The sequence below is a fragment of the Dicentrarchus labrax genome, unplaced genomic scaffold (assembly GCF_905237075.1).
Source record: "Dicentrarchus labrax unplaced genomic scaffold, dlabrax2021, whole genome shotgun sequence".
NCBI classification, from domain to species: domain Eukaryota; kingdom Metazoa; phylum Chordata; class Actinopteri; family Moronidae; genus Dicentrarchus; species Dicentrarchus labrax.
In genome coordinates, this window is record NW_026136713.1 from 4,512,470 (window position 1) to 4,530,123 (window position 17,654).

A 17,654-nucleotide genomic window follows, 5' to 3' on the forward strand; every position below is an offset into this window, starting at 1 on the left:
GACAATGTTACGTTAGCCTGCCCACATTTGTATTCAGCTCAAAGCATTGGCAAGGAATTTTGCCTTTTTATTGCCACTGCATGTAACTAACATGACATGCACAAGTGCACAATACTGACAACAGGGATAGTACTCACATTAAATGGACAATTAGCTGTTACATAATCATGTTCAGAAAAACTGCTTTTCAATATGCATAACATTAGGCACGCCATTACTGGTCTCTGCGAGCTGTTATTGTATTTTCAAAAACAATGGGTTCTACAGTACATCGTCCGAGAATAGAAATTGAACCGAGTAAGAAACTGACAGATTGCTTAAGAGAGAGGAAAGAGAGGGGGAATGAAAAGCACCTTTCTTGCTGGGCTTTGGCCGATGAGTGTGTCCTTTCCCATTACTCTCACACAGCGCAATATGCAGGTCAGTCAGGTGATAATGAATGCTCTGTCTGATACTTGGCCTTTCTCCCTCCCTCTTGCTCGTCTGGTCTGCTCTCTCTGTGCCGTCTCTCTTTCTTCACCATTATACACTGCAGAGTTTTCTACAGTATCTAGAATATTTAGCCTTTAGTGGGTTTTAATTATCCCCTTTCAGTAGTATTGGGCAGTTTAAAGGTGTGAAAACAATGAAGACGCCAAGTTTTTCTGTCTTTTTCTTCGTTAATTAAACACTGACTTGAAGCTTAAGTCCATTCACGGTGGAACCTAATTTTGTCAGGTTTGTATGAACAAAAGAAAAACAACACTTTTCATTATATCATTTGCTTTAGTCTCCCCAGTGCACACAGGATAGGACGAACTAATCAAATTCTGTGCACACAACCCCCTACCACACATCCATCTGCAGTAGGAAAGGATGTAATAATGCATTCAGCCAACATTTCAATAAAATACAGGGTACTGGGTTCAAGGTTTGATATGGTGACATTTCTAGTGGACAATAAAATTTGAATAAAATCAATTATGACCGGAAAAAAAACCTTCCGTTTTATTTTTGGTGGGAAACAAAAGAAATTAAATGTAAATTAAGTGCAAGCCATTCAAGCTACAGAAATGAAAAAAAGGACCAGTTTCTGTACAGGTCTGAAGTTTGTGATGCTTTTGAATTTAAAACTCCTCTCATCTAAGTTGTTTTGTAGTCTTGTTCAGGAGCGCACCAACTGATTGGTCACCAATCACAATTGGTTGATAAACTATCCTACTCTGTGAATATTTAGAGAAAATTGGTTTCTTTACACTGGTGCTTATTTGTTTTTTGTTGTTTTTGTGAGTGATGAAGTGATGAAGTAAGCACAGTTAGCTTGGGAACATTTAAAAGCATCCTGAAAGTTATGTTAGGTAATACAAGAACCAATTACAACAGCATCAACAGGGCTGGATGCTCATGATGTTTGTCAAGACTCTTCTAATCATAAGACTGAACCATTTTGTCAGTGTATCATCAAATAATTGGTAACAGTCATTTAAAACTAGATAATAATTTCTGTCATGTTAAAAGAAAAATCATCAAAATGACTACATATTTCACTATTACAGTCATCAGAAGAGAGATGACCAAAGCTATGACTAATACTTGGCAAGAAAATTCAACTACTTGCTGAGAAAAATAACATTATTAGTTTTCAAGCCAGGCTCTCTTACTCTTAAGATTTGCAGCTGTTTTTATATCTGCAGGCATATGTCAGCATATTATTTTGCAGATAAATGGATAAATATGTAAAAGAATAAGTGGTCTGTGCAAGAATTGTTTTTCAACTATCCCACAGCCAGATGTTTTGTTGACTTCTTGGTGGGAGCTGGAAGTTTGGCTTCAAGACATTACCTGCCTTTGTGTGAATGTTGACTTGGGGCCAGTGAAGTTTGATGCCTGCATGAGGCTGATGGCACATTTGGTGCCCAGAATCACAACCAGCTTGCTGCACAACACAGCTGCCAAAATGTGCCACCATGCCCACTTATTCTCATACGCTGCTTTTACTTGTATCAGAGGACCTGCAGCATTTGAATGCAGTGTGGTAACGTTGTAGAACAAACAAACACGATTTGTCATCACCTCTTCTTGTGGCTATATTGGTGGCAGTGCATGAGTGGTGTTTAAGTCAAGTGATTCTCTGGCTGTGAGTGATGGTGGGGCAGGGAGTGCTGTTAACAACATTTAAACAGTGCAGAAGGGTTAACAGTTGTTTTGCACTCTGTTTGAGACCCATCTCCATCAATATTCATGCTGAGGGGAAATTCTCTAGTTGCAGACCTGCCCTCCTTTTGGATTCAGTCTAATCCGGTTCCCAGAACAGATGCTGCCGTCACGAGGCACCTACAGTAACTCCCTCATCTCACATCATCGTGAAAACTATGGTAAATGTGGTCCTGCATCTTCAAACACATTAGATCCAGTCACTTTTTATGGTGCCTTGTTACTCCTCCACAACTCATTAAATTCATCCAAGTAGGAATACACCAGTACGTGAACTGGGACACTGTGAGGCTCACTTAATGAGGTGTGACTTAAGCTGGGGGAGTCACCTCAACCTTTCCTGTCCAGATGATCATCTGCTAACCATCAGTCAGGGGGCAGGGGTGTGAGGTAAGCAGGGAGGAGGAGAGGAAGGGACAGGTAATTAGAAAGGGAAGGATTAAGGAAGATAGAGGTCAAAGATAACTAGCAAGAACCCAAAAGACAGAGATGTACCCCATCCTCAGGACACATTTCTGCGATGGCTGTCTTCTTCCATAGAGGGCAGTGGAGTTAATGACATTTTTCACTCGTGTCTGGGCTGCAAAAACACCATTCATTGATCTCAAAATGGAAGACACCAAATACCACTGCAGTCACTTTAAACTGATAGTCTTTCGGCTGAGAAGAACCTTTTTAAATATCATCCTCTCTCCCTCTCCGAAGGCCTCGTGGAGCAGCTACTTGAACCCTGTTGTTTGATTGGAAAGGGCATGTTGATACAGCAATGGTTGCACTCTTGCCAAGTGAAAACAGGAGTGTGTGGTTTGGCAAATTACGCGCTGGAAGCAGACGGAACAGTGGCAACATCTCACAGGACAAATAGTCATAAATGTTGTTTAGTGAGAAGGGAAATGTTGTCTGAAACGAATGCTAGTTAAGAGGAAGGCTATGCCTCTCAAAGCCCTTGTTAGAATTTTACTATGATAGTTGTCGATGAGGCCCAGCTCTCATTTAATATGCAGTAATTGAATCTGAATAATTCATTAAATGAGAGATTTCCCTGTTAACCAAACAAATGTATTGAGCAGGAGATTAGATCTAACTGGGTCGACCATTCTCTGCATTTCTGCTTTAACATATGAAACTGAGATGAGCTGGGCGATACGGGCTCGTGATTTATGGAGCATGTGGCCTCACTGAAGTCTTTTTTAAATGGTGGAATCTTTCACCCAGAGTTTATTTATTTCACCTCACGCTGAAGTCAGGCAGTTCATTTGACTAAAGAGGGCTGTAATGTCACCAAACACACACATTCTCATACAAAACCATAAAAGCAAGCGAAGGCTCCTTTCATCTGCCGAGGCACAGAGTCAAATTAGTGTTTGATTTGAATGTTTTGCTACACTAAGCAGGCCACAGAAAGAACATCGTTGTTAAAAAAAAATCAAGACATCAGACAAACATCATTCCCTAGGGACACCGAAATTGAATGAGAGCATGCACTGGCTGTTACTCATTACTACTGGCTGACAGGGGTAATTGAATTCTGCCTGGAAAAAAATTCTGTTTATTTATGACAAGTCCTTTCTGGTGAAAACGCAGACAGGGAAAAAGCCAGCTATCAGTTGGTTGCTTTGTTTTTTGGATTTTTTTATATCCCTAAATACAGCTGATAAATAATACTGTGGGTGTCTGCTGATGCACAACTGTATTCCAATTGAATTTGACCAATATGTGTTTTGTTATGCGCTGTTTTGGTTAACCAACCTACTTTACAGAACACGTGAAGCAGAGGATATAGGCTTGTCCATCCAGTATTTTTCAAAGGCTAGGCTGCAGTCCAAATGTTAGAGGAAGACAGGTCCGCATATTATTGTGTCATGTTTTCTGAAGTCTTTCCAAGTATCATAGCCTGAATAATACTATCTTGAGCTATTGGGTTAGTTGCCTGTAAACAGCAGTCTTGATTAATCTTCAGGATGGACTGTTTTATTTTGAAAGTTATTATAAAGAGTTTGCAAGAACTATAACTGAAACAGTAAGTCTGCACAAGAAATCAGTCAGCAGATACAAAGATGCTCATCCCCTGTTGTGTTGGAGCTGCCTAGCAGTTTAGAGTCTTGTTCAAATATACCTGCAGAGGGAGGTTGTCAGATGGTACAGTCTTTTAAGTCTACTTTTCATATTTGAGATGAATCTTCGTGAGATTGTTACATGTATATCCTAATCATCCTTCAACAGTGGCTGACTGTGCCAGGGAATGTAAGTGAATACTGAGAAAACGCTGTTGTATTTTGAAGAAGAAACATCTTTTATTTCTCTAAATCAGTCAAAGTTGTTTAGAGAGTAACTGTAGATGTTTACTGAAAATGTATCAAAGACACAGTGTAATAAGCTACTGTCATAGCTGTACTTTGACTTCACAGTGGACTGGAAATTGAGAGCAATTTTGAGTTGTGGAAAAAATGGAATGGCACTCTGGCCTTTGGCAAATACTTTTATTTACCTTTGAAATCATTTTGTGATGGCACTGGAAACAGACTTGTTGAAGAAAATAATCTGACCCAGCAGATATTTTCTAAATGTGTCCTTTTGACATGAACTATGTGACCACAGTTTTAGCTTGTGTGCGTGTTTGTGTGTATGTGCGTGTTTGAATGCAGCCCTCGCCTTTCAAACCACAGACACTCAGTTGCCACCGAGCTAAGACTAAAGCGGTCTAATACAACAGCCTTTCAGTAAGTCGTACCTTCATGAATGTGATAGTGTAGTTATGGTGTCTTTGTTTTAGAGAGGTTCAGAGTTTATTCTTCACTTGCAGACCTTGACAAGACAATATGTTTCAATCCACCTGCATGCACTTTTTCAAACGAAATATTAAAAAAAATGTTTTAATGCTTAGGTGAGATGAAGAAGTTGGCATAGAAGCTAAATACGACAAAGTTCAATAAAAATGTATTAATCACGACGAACATGAAGCATGTGACTTAATGTGTCCACTGAAGCTTCTGCTCCTCTGCTGAGGAGACTTCCTCAAATTAATACACGGCACAAACATAAATAGCATAATTCAATTCAAGTTCTCTACATTGTTTTTACAGTTTGAGGTTTGACTGACGCTCTTTTAATTGCATTATCTCGCTCTTCTTCTACTGTAGTTTATTGGCACCCGACTGGAGAATTAGCAGCAAGAGCGCTTTATCTTCTCTGTCCAACTCATGGCAGTGGATTGAAATGCAAATCAATATGCATTTTCTCTGCTCGGTTAAAATTTGCACTACATTCGGATTCAAGGTCCATTTAGTCACTGTTCCATAGCTCTTGACTGCACCACATGCTCTTCATCAGCAGATTGAGTTTGCTCAATGGATGAGAAGTCCTAGATGTGCTTAAAATGATAGAAAGTTTGAACATGTTCAGCACAAGACAACAACTTTATGGTCATTTTGGAGCCTGAATTTTGTGGTGCTGTTGATTTTGTATTGCAATACGCTGAGAGAAGTGTTTCTAATATTTTGTCCACCATATTAACATGACTCTGGTAAAAAAAAAAAATATATATAATTGATTGCAGGACTGTTGTATTGGACTTCATTAGTTGTCTCCAGGTGTCTCTAATAAACTGGCAACTAATCTATGCATGCTGATCGGTTCATGCGTTGAATACGAGGAAGACATTCTCTGGAAAACATTTTCTCATGGAAAAATCCTTAAAGTATCAAGTGAAATGTTCCCAAAATGAGCACACTGCTTATATCAACTTAAATGAACAGTAAACCTTTTTGACATGCTGTTACCATTAGAAGTTGGACTTAATATTAACACTGAACAGGTGATGTCAGTGCCTCCCCCAAAAGCCAGTCTGGACCAGACTGAAGGGAGTTTATGAGATCAGGAATAAACGACTCAGCTGACCACTGCAGTGATACATTAGATATCATTCTCACACAGGGTTTTTTCACGTCTCTGTACACAGCTTGTGTCTAATTATGGAAGCATAATAGTGTTTGCTCTGCTGTTTTCCCTGTGTAATTAATCTTTTGGCTGTGTTGATCAAACTAAGACTGTTCTCACACTCTCAGAAGCCTCAGTCATTTTTTAAAAACATATTTATTGTTGACAGCATGAGCCCAGGATTACAGAAATGTTTGGGAATGCTTCTTTAGATTATGAATCTTCTACCAGCACGGAAACACTGGAGGCCACTGTAGAAACATGGCTGAATGCAGGTACTATTTCAAGTGGGCAAACAAATACTGGTCATTAGACATCACAAGGTCTCACTATTCTGATTCACTTGAGTCCAGAACAGCTTTTAAAGAGCATATAGCTGAAGCTACATGAGCGGAATCCAGGTTATTTTTTTTTAAAGTGAACACCTTAATCACGTACAAGAACTTGGACAAGTACTCTTTTATTGTATTCATTTGAAAGCAGAGTATACCTTTAGCCTCGGGGATGACGGGAATGCCTCTCATCACAGTCTGCATGCTAAGCATTGGTATTGAACAAATAATCTCTATGCTTCTCCTCCTCCAACTGGCAAGCTGCAGAATGACACCTTTTTAAAAGCTCGTCTGTCAAAAGTTTTGGACAAATTACCTCGCTTTTTTTGTGGCATTTATCGCCTGGCTGCAACTCAGTAGACCTTCTAAAAAATCTTAATGCAAAGATATGTGTGTGTGTGTGGGGGGGAAGCATCGTTTTTCAACCCTCGTTTATTTGGCGTTCAACTCAAAGAGTGGATACAAGAGCGATTCCTCTTGTTCGCACGGGGGGAGACGTGCCGCAGGGGGCAGCCTGGGCCGCGGCTCTCCGTGAAAACCACCATTCTCTCTATTTCTGCCTTTTACAGCACACCGACAGAGAATACGAGTGTTTGTCAGTGACAACAGCGCCCACACCCACACAGCCCCAAACAGTTCGCCTGCGCGCCTCACGCAGCCGAAGCGAACCAGCTCTCGCGAACCGGGCACGTTCGCGAGGGCGGGCTCGCCTGCCGTAGCTAAAAGGTCCCGCTTCGACCGGCTGCTCTCATTGCAGTCCAGTCTGCCGAGCGGAGCGGACTGACTGAGGGACAAGCCCCCGTCTCCATTCAAGGATTTTTTTTTACTTCGTACACTTCGTCCTATACAGCAGAGGGACCGACAAGAGACTCGCACCTCGCCTTCTGTGGACAATGTTTCTCTTGCAGTACACAGGTACACGTTTCAAGTTTTATCCTTCACACGGTCTCTCCTCTCGGTTATCTTGACAGCGGAGGTGTTACATATTTTTTGGTCCACACAACATACCGAGTCTCGGTACTTGCGCTGCTGCAGGCTACAATGTATCACTGGACAGTCAGTGACTGCGCGACTTTTGTGGCGTTTTGACACATTTTTGTCGCTCGTCTCCACGCTGTTTGATAGAAGTTATAACAGAAATATAAGACATTTTTCAGCCTTTGTTTAGTCCGTAATTGTCGGGCGTGTACCAGCTGTTGAGACCGCATAAGAAGAGCCGTGCTGCCTCTCTCCAGTGTGGTAGCGTTGTGTGTTTTTTCGTGTGCCTTGGCATTTGATGTGTAACGGTGAGCTCTGTGGTGATAAATGACGAACAGTAATTCCCTGTACGCATTTTACACTTGCTTATCAGCACAATAAACACGAGCGGTAGCTATTATCGTGGCTGACACAGGCTTACTGCAGCTGTTTATGGGTGAAGTTTTCAGAATAATATTACACACAGACGCCGGGATCACTGATATTCAAATGCATATTTTTCCACATGCTATTCAATACTGTTTCTATTACATTTTGGGCAGCAGAATCGATCGTGGTGAGTCACAATGTAGTCGATAGGCCTATCATGCGGGAGGGGGGGGCTTGTTTGTAGATATAAGTTGTTTGGTTTCTTTGCTGCCGACGTCCAGCTGTTAAGATTTCCGTGTCATTTATTCCCGAATCGCCACAGCGCATAAATAGCTCGGTTTAAATGGGACATTTTCTCTGGGCTCACAGGATCTAATTAAGCGAGGATGCTGTTTGAACTTAACCTGCTTACTCTGCTTTATTCTGGCACTCTGTTCACCAGCTTCCTCTGTTTATAGTCATGGCAAATTTACCTCAGATGTTCCACAGCTTTTTTTTTTGGTGTCTGTGTGTTCCCTAATTGCCACTTTCCTTTAGCTCATAAAAGCAATGACTTGTCAAAGATTAGTCTCATGGCATTAATTTGCCTTTTGTCAACGCAGTGAGTTGGTTGACTAAAAAAAAACCAACTGCTACCAGTTTGTTTTCTTATCTCCCACCTCATATATCAGAACTTCTCAAAACATCACATTCTTTATATTTTTTTTTTTTTTTTTTTACATTCAGAAGGACACTTTGCGGCTGTCTTAGCAAAGTGAGATTTCATTAATTTTGTAATGAAGCTGTTGTTAAGCTATAATTTCATCAGTGTAATAATTACAATAATTTCACAGAGCATAATGAATCATTCAGAATTCAAAATACAGCATGTAGTCCAATTTAAACATAGTTTAGGACAAAAATGACATGACTTGGAAACAATAACCTTTGTCCAATGGATGAAAATGTCTTTTTTGCCCAACTGTGATTGGAACGTTTTTGTTTCTTCTGTTACACTGTCGTTTATCTCGTGCAGACAGAACGGATCAGTTTCTCTCTCCTCGATTTCCTTCCCTAGAGGCACAAACATGCTTTGAATCAAATTGAGTGAATGGGGGTCGAGTGCCTCCCTATGACCACTGGGAGAGAAAAGGTCCATCAGACCTTGTGACAGCCATTTACCTCCTCACTGCGCCAGTCCTCTCTGATCAATCGGCAGAGCATCTTCAGATTGCCTATAATGGGGCAAGGGAGGGGGGTGCTTTGCTTGGATCTGTCAGAGGGGAGAGATTTAAATGTTGTACATAGAGTGCTTGAGAAGGAGCTTAAATATTTTAGCTCTTTGGCATAGGATGGTGGTAGTGCTGCAGAAGAAATTAAGACTGAATACAGAGTGGACCACTGTTAAATACCAGGACATTTGGCAGCTTTGGTAACTCTCAAAATTGTAATTAAATGGTACATGACAATTTGAGGTTGCTATTGTTAGTGGGATTCTTATAGCAGTAGGTGTTGAGGAAAAAACAACAAAAGTGACAAAGATACAGGAAAACAGTAAAAAACTAAATAAAAATATGAGTCCTAGATGACCCGAAAATGTCAGATTTAGTGAGACCAGCCACCTCAATGAGAGCCAGACTCAGTGGAAATTCATTTCTGAGATGTGACCTCAGTATGGGCAGTGGGGGAATCTTTTATATTTATATTCTATTTATATATACTGTCCTGCTTTTTTGGTAATTTCTTTAAATATAGCATAATACAGAATGCTGTTTGTCTCAGCACTTCAAAAGCATAAATTGCTGCTCTGACAAACACTGCATTGTGACTGTAAGACAACCAAAGATAAAATCCAGTTATTTTATGTTTATTTTGTTGATTGGGACTAAAGCCATATTGAACACAGGGTCTATGTGTTACAATGACAATCACACACACTTCACCTGAAAAGAAAAAGGCAGTTGGCTTCATTTTCATCCATGCTTGTGACCAACTCCCAGAGCTGCTCACTGACTCAGCCTGCCCATCAGTATTCTGCTGTGTCGCTGCTCAAAGCTGAACTGACAGACAGGTAGGAAGCTATTTAGTTTACTGTCGAGGCAAGTTTTGCGCATAAACTCAAAAGTGCGTAGTTCTCATGTAAAGCTTTGGCAGTGTGTTGGTTATTGTGTTTAGTTCAAGGTAGTCCTGTGCATACTAACACCACTGATACGGCTAACGCAAAGAGAAACAAGAGCTTGAAGAGACTCTGTGTCGGCCCGTGTTTACTTTCAGTAGATTATAGGAACACTGAAGCATGAGTATATTTTTTCCATGTAGATACTAAGATACGCCAAAATGTAAAGCCATTTTAACAGAACGAACAAAACAAAATTATTTTTGGTATAATTTTTTCCAGCCAGCGCTCAGTAACCTTAGTTCTTCATGGTTCTCTCTAGCAACTTGATTAGATCCTGTCGGATGGATCTGGGGGATTAAGTGTCGTGTTTCTGAGAATGAATAGCGTTCACATTTGCTGTTGGAGGAAATTGTAGGAAATGAAGGGAAATTAATTCCTTCTGTGCAAACTTTTTAAATCGCATACTTTTAAATCTCTGGGCTCGGTGGAAGGTATCAAATACATTCAAGTCCAAGTGAAGTCCTGAGTTATTGGTGTTGAAGTCCATGTAGAGTTAAAAGTCCTTTTTTTGATTTTGTCGAGTTCAGAGTTATCAGATTTTGTTAATATTCCATAATTTGTCCAGTGAAGTCCAGTACATGTTTTCCTTCACTTTAAAGTTGCTTCTTGTAGATTCTAAAACCTTGAGGCATTGGTGACCAGTTGAGTCCTTTTTATGGTAGTGTTTGAATAACCTCTGAGAAGACAACTTGCCACATTTAATTGATGCACTTTTCAGTTGAAATGTGAAATGTGAGGATGTGCAGAGATTCCCCTACTACAGTTCTATAGCCATCCGTGTCCTGCCTTGAATTTTTACAACCACTGAGATGAAGTTATGGTGAAATTGTAGCTATCATTTATAGACTTGAATTCTGTTTCTGTAGATATGTTTTCATGTGTTTACTGCAAAATAAGTTTCTTTTTTCATACCTAACCTTATGACCACTATGATATAAATATCAGCTCTCTGAGAAGCATTGATAATTGGTTGTTTGAATAGCAGGTACAGCTGTAACCCATCACTGTAATGAGTAAAGGTATAATTTGCTGCTGATTGTGGTCAAAGGAGCAGCAGAAAATTATGAAAATGTTAGCATAGAGACAGTTGAAGTTGGTGCAGTTTGTTACAGTCCATGTAAAGAATAGAAGTCCTCCCTGGTCCATATTTGTGGACAGCACTGTGAAAAATATTGTTTTATCCTTAACTTTCCATCACCAAACAACAGCCGTTCATTTCAAACACTTTACAAAGCTCCCGATGGGAAAACTGTGTACATGCTTCCTCACATCACTTTTTACAAGATGCTTGGCTGCTTTTGTCAAGTTATTCCCCTTCATGTGGTGCTATCACTCCAGCACACCATCTGTTGGGCTGATGTTTAAAACTGTTGGTGTAATAACTTAATTGTTTCATTGCCTCACCACTCATCCTAAATCTCCGTGGCAGGCTAATGTAGGATAATGATTGTTGTTTATTCCTGTGTCTAATGCTCACTTGTATGTGCCCTCAAGAAACGCCATTTGACTTGGTCTAATTGTTCAGCGTTTGAATTACAACAGCAGCATTAAAGTGAGGCTAAAATCCGTTCAGGTTGAAGAAAAGTATATTAGCTTGTGTGGAAGATCCCTGTGAGGATCAGCAGTGTTGGCAGCGGCAGCAGTTCAACCTGCCATCTGGTATTGAGTAGCTAAGAGAGCTTGGCAGCCCGAAGGCAACCAACTCAGGGGCTCCAACCATATCACTGACAGAGCTCTTCATTTCTAATCACTTTCATGATAAGCAACCACGTAGGGAACTTTGAAAGTGGAGTTAAGGACTCTGCAACAGCATGTTCAGGAGCTACATGAAAGATGAAGTGAGCCATCAGCCTTATTCTGCATTTGCTGTATATGAACAGCGTGTGAGACGGGATTGTGGCTGCAGTGCTAAACCCTGCTGACAGTCCCTTTGAGCAGAAGAGAATAGAGAAGCAGTTTGAAGAAGCTGGATTATGCTCTTCACCAGGGAGTTGCTGTTCAAATTCTCTACTTTCTCAGATCTACTCTCCAAAATATATAATCAAAACTTCAGTCTTCTGCATTTGTCTCAATGTTCTGTATAATCTGTAGTCCCACGTGTGTTTGAGTAGTGTAGCACAAGCATTGGAGGCATGTATTCTACATTTGACACTGACTATTTGCCATGTTTATCAGAGATCCTGTCATTTATAAACAAGAATTTCAGTTTTCTGCTTAATGCTCGTAAGCACCCATTTATCCCACACACACACACACACTTTTCCATCCAATTTTAAACATTAATTCACTTGTGTGGAATCAGTTCAGCCCCCTTTTTATACCAGTTAATTATAGTGCCGATCAAACTCAACATGGCATGTGATTCACCATAAGAAGATGCCCTCTGTCAATTTTGGATTTTTATGAACTTTCTCTTCTTGGCCATTTCCTTGGTTAATTTGGACTGCTTGTAAAGAACTCCCAGATGGAGTTTATTCTGTCTTTTGTTCAGATAGGACTCACTCTGAACTGTGTGAGAAATGAGTTGAGAATTACTTTCCTGATTAGTAATTTCGGTGACAAACAGCTTGTGTGTTGTATTAATATAATATTAACTATTTGAATTGTATCTCTGTTAGGTGAGTTTGTGCTACAATTAATGATTATTTTCAATATTGACTAATCTGTCAACATTTACTCCATAAAAGCCTCAGAAGATTTCTCATTTTGTGCGACAAACAGTACAAAACCAACCAAATATTCAATTCACAATAATGTGAGACCAAGAATAGCAGCAAATTCTCACATTTGAGAACGTAGAACGATTAAATAGATAAAAAATATATATTTTACCAATCAACTAATATATTATTTGGCTAATCAGTACAGCTCTAAGGGAGATTATTTTGGGTTCATGAGGCTAAAATGTCTCATGAATATATTGTTTCCTTTAATGTGATCAATTTGTGTTGATGCTAAATGTCAGACTCATCTTGTGCTAACTCAAAGCAACTTGCCTGCTGCTTGGTCTTGAAAAGTAGAGCAGTAGAACTCTTGGATTATTGACAAAACATCTTTAATATCAAGTCTCAAGTCCAGCTGCTTTTGAGATTTATAGATCCTTACAAGTTGGGTGACTGACAGTCTTTACAGTCATACCAGTCAGTCATAATTGACTGACTGTCAAACCTTTACAACGGAGCATCCCGGCTAACCTGCAGGACTTGTGCTTATGTTTGTTTTTTAATGAGTGAATCCACAGCTGTCACTCTAGTGTGCAGATGTACATGTTGCTGTACTTCCTTGACTGTCCCACGACAGTGTGCTGAGAGATGGAAGACAACTCTCTGGGTGAAACAGTCATAGAAATATTGCACCTACCTGGCAATGTGGCATTCCCTAGAGACAGAATGAACCTTGGTTTTTGTTTTTACGGTGGCATTTTTCCCCTTACCAGCAGCGCCAAGAGTAGCAATTGAAAGTAGCACAACATGTGGCATGATGGATCACCAGAGGGATGTAGGACACTGCTGCTGTACATCTCTGAAGTTACCTGTGTCCACTGCTGCTTCAGATATTGTATTACAATAAATTTTCTGCCTTAGCACTGGATGATAAATGGAGCCACTAAATCTAAGTTTTATGTAGGAGTTACATTGTCTATGGGTTTTGTTGTTTTCCTCTTTAAATATCATAAGAATTGGCAAATGCATATACTGTGAATTTATTTGCAAGCAACCCGAATTTATTGCAGGAAATCTCATGACATTTATTACACTTTTGCTGCTGTCCTAAGAATATATGGCTGTGCAGGAGTTGACCGTCTCGGTCGAAATCTGTTCTTCCAAACATTGATATGTTGAACATTTCCCCTATAGAGGAAATGGAGAAAGCTGAGCCCGTGGTTCAGTGGTTTGGACCAGAGAACAGGGGTCCACAGAGATTGCTTGTCTGGAAAGCAGCCATCACTCTACTGTAATAGAGACTGAGAGCCCAGATTTATATGGCTCTTACTTTGGGAAGAAGGAATGGCTTGGGGGGGGGAAATGGTACCATAGTGGATGAACAGAATGTAACCATGAATGCATTATTAATTCTCTGTATGCTGTCTGTCTTATGGGGGCATTTTGCCTTTCAGTGAAAGACTGAAAGAAAGTGCTTTCATGACTCGGATGGTAAAATATGTCTGCAAGGCTAATAAGTTCAAATTCTGAACTGTGTTTACATGATAACTTTGTCTTATGTGGAAAGGAAATTGGAAGAGTTGTGGTAACCCAGGAATTTTCCATTTGCGAGACACATTTTTTTAGTGGAAAATTTTGTTTGGGGTGTTTCTTTCCATTTTACATCAACAAACTCACACTCACAGATCCCCACTGTGAAGAACCTTTCATAGTGCAGGAGAAAAAAACCCTATCTGAAATGTCATTGGAACTGCTCTGAAAGGTTTGGTGTTTGAGCTCAAAGGAAGCCCTGTACTTGCATGTTTACGGCACTGAGCCTGGCTAAAGTCAGACCCCTGCCGCTGGATAAATGCAAGGCTTTTTTTCTGCGCTCAGCACATCTTACTGGCCAATATTAGTTCAGTAGCACTTTTTTTTTTTCCTCTCCCTCTTTCTGAGGAATGGGAGGTCAGCATTTATGGGATGATGATACAACACCAGTGTAACATTTTGACCGGGGAATGAGGTGTAGTTTTCAGTCGGGTTCTTCAAATTATAGCTCCGTTCTATTTTGGACCGTCGGAATGCGGGTTGAGGTCGCCCTTTGGGTGAACTTCAGAGCTCTCCCAGTGACATGGTCATAGTGAGTTGAATTGAGGACATCTGCATGGAAGGCTTAAGTTTAAAAGCAGGCGCTTGACTTCGACTTGACAATCGATATTGTCTCGTTAGTCTTTTGAGATTTTTTATTATTTTTTGCTGAAATCACAAATTGTTAGTACCTTTCACCCCTATTCTCCCCAAAATAGTCCACAAGGACGTTGATTTTGGTGGGTAGCCCCTCATTTCATTGCTAATTGTTTTAGTTTACAGATTGCTTCTATCAGTGTGCAGTAATGATTAACAGTGACTCTTAAAAATGTCTACAAATGTTTCACAGCTTAGTGTTCCACAAGCACTGGGTGCCAGCCAACCGTTCCAGATGGTTATTAAGAAAGAAAGTTGTTTATTTTTATGTGAAAAACTTGTCAGAATGGATGTCTGAAAGTGACCATTCAGTACACCATTAGTCTTGTTTTCTTTAAGAACACCACAACATTCTTGTTATTCGTTAACCATTGTTTTTAGAAAGTTGTGGCTAAAGCTCAAATTACGCTGTCGGTGAACTTTTGGGCTTTTCGGGGGATAATGTAAAACGGGAACTCAGAGGAACCGCTGGGGGGAAATAATGGCTAGAGCTAAGTGAAATGCCACTGCACCTGTTTGGATGTTCTTTTGGTTTTCCTGATGCACATGAAAAATGTTTTAGCAAACGTTGATTGTGAGGAAATGGAGTGCACATTAAGCACAGATCACACAAAAATCTATTCATCCACAGTATGTGATCAACTAGCCTGACTTCATTTTGCCCATCCAGGTGTGATTGAGAGATTGAACACCGTCAGAAGACATTGCATAAAGTTGAGCATTTCTCAGATTTTTCCCTGCAAGTTGCGCTGGGTGACTTTTTAAATCACTGTAGTTCAGCGGGCTGCAACGCCAGGTCCCATTCACAATGAACAGAAGCTTATCGTTCAGGTTTTGAGTCCGTATGTGCGAATGGCCTGCTAGGCGTGCTAACCACATATGCTTTTGGAACAAGGCCAGAGGGCTCTTTATTGCAGTTTTATTGTAGTTATAAAAGTGCTGAGAGTGGGTCAACCTGGCGACCAAGAGGTTTAAGATGCTGACCATGTAATTACAATGTCTCCACTTCAGTACCATGCAGGGACCTTTTGTTGCACGTCATTCAACTCTTTCTCTCCCCTTATTCCCTGTCAGCTCTCCTCTATAAACTACCCAATACGCCTGGTCCAATTATCGATCTAGATCTAAAATCTGTGGACCACACTTCAAGCCTGACAGTTCCACAGTTTATGAGAAATAGACTGTCAATAGCGTTATGTTACAGCATCTCTATATCTCACAAATGAGCAATGTAAATGTCCCTAAGATCAGTGTCTAGAAATCCATGCCCCAGCTCCTTGCCCATTTTTTTCCTCCTCGCATTCAGACCTCTCAATCAGTATAGCATCTCTAAATGCTCTTTGACCTCTCTCTCTCTCTTTCTTTGTGCCAGCAAACTAAACTTTTGTTTTTGGCCGCCCATGGCCCATCCACCTTCCTGTACTGCTGTATATCATGATGGTTATTTAGATGATCTGTCCTAGATGCTGAATGTTGTTCCTTGTGCAGGCGGTGGCCTTAAGGGCATACGCTGACAACAGCTGACTTAACATCATGGCACTGAACACAGCCATTACAGACAGGGAGGTAATTGGATTCACAAATCAGCCATGGCTCCGGGTTTATAGTGGCACTGGGCTTTATGGGTCATATTTCAGAGACTGGTGGGCAGTTTGTCAGAGAAGGGGCTTTGTGGTAACGAGAAACTGGCGCAGGAGGGAGAGTCAGAGGAGCATCTGAGTTCTCCTTTTGCCTCAGAGAAACTACACAGCGAAGGGTTCATCCTGAAACCTTTGTGTCCCAAACAAGGTCTTGTCAGATATTATTGCGCTTGGGTGAAACAGACTGAAATACTAACAGCCCTTTTTTCTCTTTTTTGATTGAAGTTGTCCTGTTCACTGTCTTTGACCTTGTTTTCTTACAGCAATTTTCTTTCAGTTTATCTGGTTTCCTTTTTTGTGCTTTATGGGAAACTTCTGCTTCTAAACCACGTATTCTATACATATCTATTTCTTCCTGTTTAGTTGTTTTCTTCCTTGTAGACAAATAAAATTTCTCCTGAGTCACAGGGAGGTCGATGATAAAGTGTGTGTGTGTGTTTGCGAGACTGGGTGGGAGGAAAAGCTGAGGAAAATCTTCTTCCTGTCTTCCTCTCCTAGAGCTGAAACATACTGCAGGTTCTCAGTCATGTTTTCTGTGCTTGTCCCAACAGAAGTCAGGGAGGTAAATCGATATGAAGATTAATTATTGTGTCCAAGTCGAGGGCTGCACCAACAACCTGCATTTTTCAGGCCTCCAGTGAGTGTCCAAATGCTTCCCTATCTGACGAGCATTGAGCTTTAGCTTGTTAGTGTGGTCTCTCGACCGAAGCTGTGCTGAGAGAAAATTGGACCAGGCTCTAGGGGTAACGCGCTGAGGCTCAGTGCTGCACAGCTCAGCACCACCAACAGGCAAACCAGAGGTCCCATAGCATTTTCTGGGTTTAATAGAACCTTCTGGATATTGGTTATTTGGTTAACTGTTCTCTGAGGTATCACAAGTGGAGGGGTACCCTAGTCTGTGTAATGATATCTGCCTCTTGGTTTGATCTGCATTGGATCAGTTATAAAAATCATTTCTAGTAACAACTCCAGGCTACAATGATTTCTAGTCCAGTGTACGAGCTATAAATAACTTGAAAATATGGAAATGAATCCTTATTTATACTTCATTGTAGTCTACATAATGATTATTTAGCAAGTTTGTGCAATATCTATTTTCAGTGTGTTTGAAGCACATCTGAAATATTGTGTCTTGAAATTTCGTGTAATGTCGTCATGC

At 40.5% G+C, this 17,654-nt stretch overlaps 1 protein-coding gene across 7 annotated transcripts in view; it reads left to right on the forward strand.

Annotated features, from left to right (window-relative positions):
• LOC127374438 (ecto-NOX disulfide-thiol exchanger 2) overlaps window positions 1-17,654 on the forward strand; it is a 170,643-nt gene that overhangs the window by 41,160 nt on the left and 111,829 nt on the right. The window contains exon 1 of one of the 7 annotated variants that reach the window (XM_051419720.1): window positions 7,204-7,376. The exons of the other annotated variants lie outside the window; for them this stretch is intronic. Within the exon in view, the coding sequence (XP_051275680.1) occupies window positions 7,355-7,376 (22 nt within the window). The 5' untranslated portion in view covers window positions 7,204-7,354. Of the gene's footprint in view, window positions 1-7,203; window positions 7,377-17,654 lie in introns of those variants that run through there. 7 annotated transcript variants of the gene reach the window in all.